Source organism: Anopheles cruzii, unplaced genomic scaffold, assembly GCF_943734635.1.
Source record: "Anopheles cruzii unplaced genomic scaffold, idAnoCruzAS_RS32_06 scaffold00396_ctg1, whole genome shotgun sequence".
Taxonomy (NCBI): domain Eukaryota; kingdom Metazoa; phylum Arthropoda; class Insecta; order Diptera; family Culicidae; genus Anopheles; species Anopheles cruzii.
Window position 1 is genome coordinate 8,391 of NW_026454005.1, and position 7,596 is coordinate 15,986.

A 7,596-nucleotide genomic window follows, 5' to 3' on the forward strand; every position below is an offset into this window, starting at 1 on the left:
ATCGCACCAAATGCTTGTCGAGACTTGTGTTTGGAAGATCGCAGTGCTTTAAATGGTTTAAAAAATTTCAAAATGGCGATTTTGACCTAACAAAAAAAAGCGTCGAAGGACTCCAAAAAACGGACTTTCTGATGGGACAGAAAGGTGTGGTGTTTCACAAGCTCCTAAAACCTGATGGAAACGTTAATTCCGATCGCTACTGACAACAAATGATCAATTTGAACCATGCATTGATCGAAAAACGACCAAAAAGCCGTTCCAGTTTTAAATGGAGGCGCCTGGTGGCTCCGTGAAGTAAGCTGACCATGTGCCCAAAAAGCAAAACTGTTTCAGGATATCAAATCACTTGGATGGAGCTGCTATCCTCCCCGCGTTATTCACCAGACTTGGCTCTTTCCGAATATCATTCATTTTCATCGATGGGACACGTATTGGCTGAGCAGCCCTTCGTTTTTCTACGAGGAAGTCGAAATGGGATGACTAATTAGTTTACTTAAAAAAATGAAGAATTCTTTCGTCTGGGAATCCACGATTTAGCAGAGAGATAGGAGAAATGTATAGCTAGCAATGGCACATACTTTGAACAATGTAGAAAATCGCATTCAAATTTTATAAACATTTTTTGTGTGTTAAAAACAGTCTCATTCTCAACGAACACCGATGGCTTTACATGTGAAGTTCCGTCAGAAACTCCCGCCCAACCTGGTTCACTCGTCCCCAGCCCTGCTCAGAAAAGTCAATTATTTGTCGTCGTCCTTTTTCGGCGATGTGAATGCGGTTTGGGCTGCGCCGGGCTCTGACCATTTTGACGGGGCCAAACCGAGCTCAGCACATACCATCCAGGTGACCATAAGCCGCAGTAGGTACTAAAATTTGAATTCTTCACTTAAACCTGTCAATTTGTTGGAATGTACTCGCGTACTCCTGGCGAGTATAAATGCCACAGGACAAACGTTTGCCGAATGCGAAGCCCCCACTTTCAAACTACATTTTGGTCTGGGGTTTCCAATTTTACATGGAATCCCAATTTTGTAAATGAAGCTTTCTAATTTTGTGGCATGAAAACTATTTGGAAACTTTCTGTGAAAAGGTTTGTAAATATACGGCATAATGGTAAAATACATAACATTCAACAATGATGCTGTGGTTTGATCATCGCTGGAGCGAATCTCATGAAATCAAATGGCTTATCATTCGCGGTCTCGTCTTCTCGTAATTTTCCTTTAGAAAAGGATGCTTTAATTACAGTAACTGGCAACACAGCAAGCCTTGTGATTAGTCGGTGTTGACATAAGCACTAATTAAGGACACTTTGCATCACACACATCCAATGCTATTCGATACTTCAAGGCGACTGAATGGCAGAATCCATCAGCGAGGAGCATTAGCGAGGAAATAGAGACAAAAAGGGTTCTATTGTTTCCTATGTGACCGGCGTAAACGAGTCCAAACACTACAAACTAACCATTCGAGATCATTTAAACCTCGCTTACTCTGATGGGAGCGACGTTTGCTCATGAGCCTCATTGCTTCATGTTCGCCTATTCGAGCAGTTTCGAGTAGCGTTAAGTTTGAGGTTTTAAGGGACGAAAACCGTTTTACAAATAAATTGTGAAATGTTTTTGTAGCTAAATGTTGCGTGAAACAATATGGACGGGTGAAAACCCAATCTGTTCCACTGAAGCCTCAACTGTCGATAGGATAGGAGCACATTCAACTCAAATCAGCATTCTCCCGGTAAGTCCCAGTAGGATCCCGGTAAGAACAAACGAATTATCCTCGAGCACGAGTCTCGTTCTAATTTATTTCATTTACAGGATACACAACTCTTACGGTGTCCGGTGGCCGGCTGCTCATCTCATATTAACAAACCGATTCCCCCGGTGGGTGCGCCCTCTGCCCTCTGCTTAATCGCAGATAATCGCTTCTATTCGCGTCCTCTGCGAGCCCGCGGGCCAATCCACTTACGACCCGGGACACTCTCTCACACTTAATCAAATCATTCGCCCCCAATCCACCCCGCATCCAATCGAAGGTCCGACGCAACACGCGCCAAAATTAATCAACTTGCGGCAGAAAATAAGCATAAAACACACCAGCAGCAGCACCACTGCGGCGGCGGCGGCGATCCTCACCGGGTTAAAAGCACACAAACAAATTGGGATTGATAAAAAACCACGTGGCCACATCGCTTAACACCATCGAAGGGGCTAACGCGGTAGCGCTAAGTACAAGGGTGAGTGCGCCGAACTTAGGGACCCAGACCCCCGGCGGCCAACAAGAGCGCAACACGCGCGGGAGTACCACTCTCGGAGGTCGGTGGGCGCCTGGAGGTGAGCCGATAAGAGGAAACTTTGGACCTGAATTATGCACACGAACGGCCAATGCCGAACACCCCGAATGCCGAAGCATTCATTATGCGAGCGAATTTTCCGCGAGTTTTGATGTCGTATTATTTAATTTAAATACATGAATATGAAAATGAAGCGCCCGTCCGGGGCGTCCTGCAATGGGGAATTTAAAATTAAAAGAAACATGCCACATACACACACGGGCAGGATGTGGAGAGCGCTTTTTTTCCGGGACGCGGAAAGGACGACCACCGGGCGGACAAAAAAGATGCCAACGGAACACGGAAGGAAGGCACCGGGATCGTCCGGCGGATGCTCCGGTTCGATGGCGAGTTTTCGGGGCGTGCTTAACAACTCCCGCGGAACCGGAACGAACCGGGTGACCGGGTGACCGGGGGTGGGGTGGGTACTCTCATGGAACATGTCCACGCGGCGGCGGCGAGAGGACCAGCGAGCGGACCCACAACCGGTGCTTGGTCGCGCGGTCGGCTACTGCAGTGCGGAATTTCACACGCACCGGACATGTGTGTGCCGCGGCAGGATGTTTGTCCTGTCGTCGTCCCGGCCCCGACACTCCACACCCGCGACGGCCACAGACCCACGCCGCACCTCTCCCGTGCTGCTGCTGCTGTTGGCATGCTTTATGTTTTGCTATCATTTTGCAATGCAAACCGAACCGGCCGGGGCCGAACTCCCGTCCTGGTCAGTACCCCCGGGCCCCGGGCCCCGGGCCCCGGGCCCCGGGCCCCGGGCCCCGGACCCCGGGTGGCCAGGGGCTGTAAATAATGCGTTTATGATCGAGAGCCGACCGGGGACCGGCCCCGGCCCGTATATGCAAATGAGGGGGCGCCCGCTCGCGCGACGGCGTCTAATTAATTAACTATCACGCGTTCCGGCGCGCGCCGGCGGCCCGAAAGCCAAACGACGGCTCCAACGGGGGTGATTTAAATAGGTGGCGCCCCTGTCGCCGGTCCGCACCGCATCTTGCAGCGCATTTTCGGTGGCGGGGCTTACTTGGGCGATCCTTTCGCGATGGCGCTGCTGTCGAACTGGGCCCGCTTCGCGTCTTCCTGGGTGCAGCCGTCGGTGCAGGTAACGACATCGCACGTCGACTCGGTCCCGTTTCGTCGGCCGACGATCACCGTGGCCATCTGCAGTGCCTGGGAAAAAGGAGGAAGGGAGAGAGAGCGGAGAGTGGGTGAATTAATGGTAGCAAACAATTAGTGGCCACGGTTGGCAGGCTTAGGGCGGTTCGGGGGCAGTTCGAAGCCACCACACACGCCTCGGATCCTTCGGCCAAATTCCGGAGCTCGCGTTTTTGGTGCAGCAAAGCAGGAAGCCCGCAAGAATTAATTATTTTCTAATAAACATTCGATACGGGCGTGCGTGCGTTAGAGGCAACAGTCACTTTTGGTACGGGCCTTGGGAGAAGAAATGGGTCCACATCGAGGCCGGACGCTTCCGGATGCGTTTGAGTTTTGGGCTGCAAAATCCCTACTCCGCGAAATGTTACTACTACGAGCAGCAATATTACTAAATGTGTTCGAATCAAAATTTAATAAAACGTCCGGAGTCGACTGTCCAATGCATGCTTTGTCCGTTGTCCGTTTGGTCTTATCCTGTTCCGGAGTCGCCGCTTCGGCTAGTTTCCGGTGCTCGCGTGAGTTAGCCAAAGGAAGTTGATAGTCTATAAAGATAAACTCTCGGGGGTAGTCTTGATGGAGGCCTGATGGGGTTCAACCCAAGAATCGACCATTAAAAGGATCTTTGACAATGGTAAAAATAAATGCAATAAGTGTATTAAATCCATCACAGTTCGATAACCGGTTCCAAACTATTTCGAGCAGTTCGTTACCGGTTCGTTATACTGATCGAGCATTGAGCAGCTCTAGCTAGCGAATAGTAGGCATTGGACTTGCATCGCACCGTTCGAAAAATCTGAATAGCGGGCTACTTACGCTATTTCATATTTCAAAAGCCATACCATAGCCATAGCGGTCAACGACACACAACAACACAACAACGGTCAACGATTTCCATTACTTTCTAGCTTTCAACCCTTCGAATTACCGACGGTAAGTAAACATTTAGTTAAACTAAAGTCTGTTCTCTTAACGCGGCTTTTGTCGTCGAAAAAACTCCCCTCTCAATCCGTATCTCCCGTGAAGGTCTCTAATCGTGTCATAATCATCACCTTGCGTCGTAACCGGGATTCTACTGCAAAATCAATCGGATCCCGGAAACACACCCATAGGCACCCCATAAAGCTTTCAGCGTAAAGGGCCATAAAAACCCGCCAGAAAATGAGTAAAGATTCTGAAGTGTTTGCCCATCCCCCCGGTCGGCCGATCCGTGCCGTTTGTCTTAACCCCTGAGTGATGTCCCCCACCAAACATCACTCCACTCTGGTGGTATCGCCGCCGGCCTCCGAAACCCCGACTCTTTTATGATGTTTACGGACCCCGGTGGGACACCCGGCTGCGGCGGAAGCCGTAACGCATGTCCGCCCTGTGTTCGCCTGTCAGCGAAAGCACGGCGCGTTGTCGTCTTCCGCGGCGATAAAAGTGCGCGCCAACAAGTGTTATTCTTTAATCAACGCCAACCGACCCCGAAATGGCTGTCGATAAATGGCGAGGACCATATACCGATAACACCAAGGGCCACCGTCGCTGTCGTCGTCGTCGTCGTCGATTGATAAATCGATTCCAATGACGAGGGCACCGCTGGGTCCCCGTCGGTGGTCCGGGTTTTAACAGTTTTACAACCTCACAACGGGCCGTCGATTTCCCTTTTCGCGACATGCTTGTTGACAGATGTCTGACACCGAGCGGCGGCCCCGGCCAGGCCATCGTTAATAATCGGCTCGAATTGCGGCCCAAAATGGCGGCCCACTTTGAAGGCTGGTTGAAACCGGAAACGGCAATTTTCCTGGTGACACACGACCCGGTCTTCCTGGGCACCGTCGTTATTAATTTCGCTTTATCAACATTTTGCTTCGATTTTCCCAATCATGCACATGCACTAATGACTGTCACGATGGGCGATCCAGTCAACTGCCCCACCGGAAAGGCAATCATCGCTCAACTAATTACACCTGGACCCCGATCTGAGGGTGATGATTTGAACTGCGCACCACCACAGCGCGTCCTGTAATTCGACACGAAAGCGATGTCCAACTTGAGGCGTCCCGAAACTCTCGTACAGGAACATTCAAAATTAAACGGTACACCATCCCATCATCGTCGGGACGCACCTGTTCGAACCCACTCCGTCCATCCGTCCGTCCAACTGACCATCGACACGGGTCACATACAAGGGTTTTTCCGATCCGAACACCGTTTCGGGGCGAGCGAGCCCCAAACAACCGACCCCAAAAATTCACCTCATCGGCCACCGGTTGCGCTGTAGACTGGACGGCATCGGCTACTACTTACCATCGGCAGGACGAACCCATCGTTGTAGTCGACATGCTCGCCGATTAGATTGACCCGCCCGGGAGCGCAGGCGGCCAGGTCCGGTTCGGCACCGAACGTGTTGCGGAATGTTTCGATTGATGTTTTAACAACCTCATCCAAACTAATCACCCTCGAGAGCATTTCGATGCCGTCCGCCACCCGCTGGGTCCTGGAGAGAGAGCGAGAGCGAGAGTGAGTAGCGGTAAGAAATTGGGGCACATGGTTCCGGTTTTTTTAAAGATTAAATTCACAAAGTGCAACCAGAATGCCGACGTGGATGCGGTTTTTTGTTTGTTAATTAATCATATCCACCCCCCCGGGTCTGCATTGAGCTAAATTGGAAACAAATTAGATTACAAGCAATCAGCATCGAAATTAACGCAGCGCCGTGCCTCCCCCCAGGACTGATTGACAGCTTGTCACCGGCAGTGAATCGAATTATTGTGACGCGCGCGATTATTGGGTGGACCGAACCCCCCGGACGCGTGACGTTTCACGTTTGTTGGGCCATTCGTTTTCGACCATTTTCTTTCCATTTTCTCGTCCGGCTTCCGGGCTTTTTTTTCCCCGGCCAACCGGAAACAACGTGGCACACCGGAATGGCGTGTGTTTGGAACGCTCTGTATAATCGGCCAAATGGCTGCAAAGCGCTGTCAAACGCAGACCTCTGTGTGTGTGTGTGGTGGCCGCAGGCTTCGATTTGATTAGCGCCGGCATAACCTCCGGCCCGGGCTGCAATCAGTGCTGATCAATTTCGTTTTCAATTAGCGGAAACAAATACACCAGAGGGCTCCAACTGGCCGACCGGCCGTCCCCGACCGCGAAAAGTCGGTCCGGCGGCGGTCGATCGGTGTGTTTTTAGGGAACAAAACCGACGTAATTAAATGCAATTACTGCGTTTCTGCGTTGGGGTCGCGTTTTTATTTGCCTTTCGTGCACTCCGCACAATGCATTCATCAAAAGTGCATGCGCGTTGGGCAAAAACATTGTGAAAAACCGATACAACAAACGGTTAGTGGATCGCACTTCGGAGTAGCTGCACTCCATTGAATCGAGCAACAAAAAGAGTAGCGGCGAAACCGAATCAATAGAAACCACAACGAAGGGAAATTATTATTTAATCACGCGCGATGCGTTGCGGCAACCAATTTCGAGCACAATCGAGCAGAAAGATACAAAATTCCCTTAAAAACGAGTGCTCTTTGTGAACGCACATTTTAATGTCGGGACGACCTGGGGATACGCTACGATCACTTCTTTCCACTGACTGATTGCGACGGATCTCCGTCTTTACACGGTGCAATAAACACTTCCAGTCTGTGCCGGACAATTCACAACTACGACACCATCATGACAACAAGCTAAGCCTTCGGGGGGATTGCACCAGAACCAGCCGTGTTAAGTGTAGCTCCACGACTACCATACTTGGCCGCGTGGTGTGTCTATCACTCAGCCGATTAGCCCGTTGACATCGGTGCGAAGTAGACGATAAGAAGAATTATGCCCGGCTTGAAGTGTACCAGACACTGCCACCAACACGAGCAACAGCTAGGGAACTGTCGATAAAGAACGCATTATTCGCTGAGCTGATAATAGACGCACTCGCACTTCTCCCCCGAGAGAGGCTCACGATGCAAGAGGATTAGACTCGGCAGTAGATTTACCGCAAGTCGTTGGTTGTGCTCAAAAGGCAAGATATTCCAAAGCAGTGGAAGATACGTGAAGTATCTTAAAGAAGGCGGGAGGCTCTTCCAAGAATTAGGATAGGAGCATCAAACATTACGATATTA

At 50.5% G+C, this 7,596-nt stretch overlaps 1 protein-coding gene across 1 annotated transcript; it reads right to left on the bottom strand.

Moving 5' to 3' along the window:
- Positions 1-3,361: 3,361 nt before the first annotated feature.
- Positions 3,362-5,975, bottom strand: LOC128276057 (galactokinase-like; the record flags this gene model as incomplete). Its single annotated transcript, XM_053014526.1, has 2 exons — positions 3,362-3,511; positions 5,786-5,975. Coding segments are annotated over 2 exons (340 nt in total), but the record flags the coding sequence as incomplete, so codon positions are not given.
- Between the last annotated feature and the right edge of the window lie 1,621 nt (positions 5,976-7,596).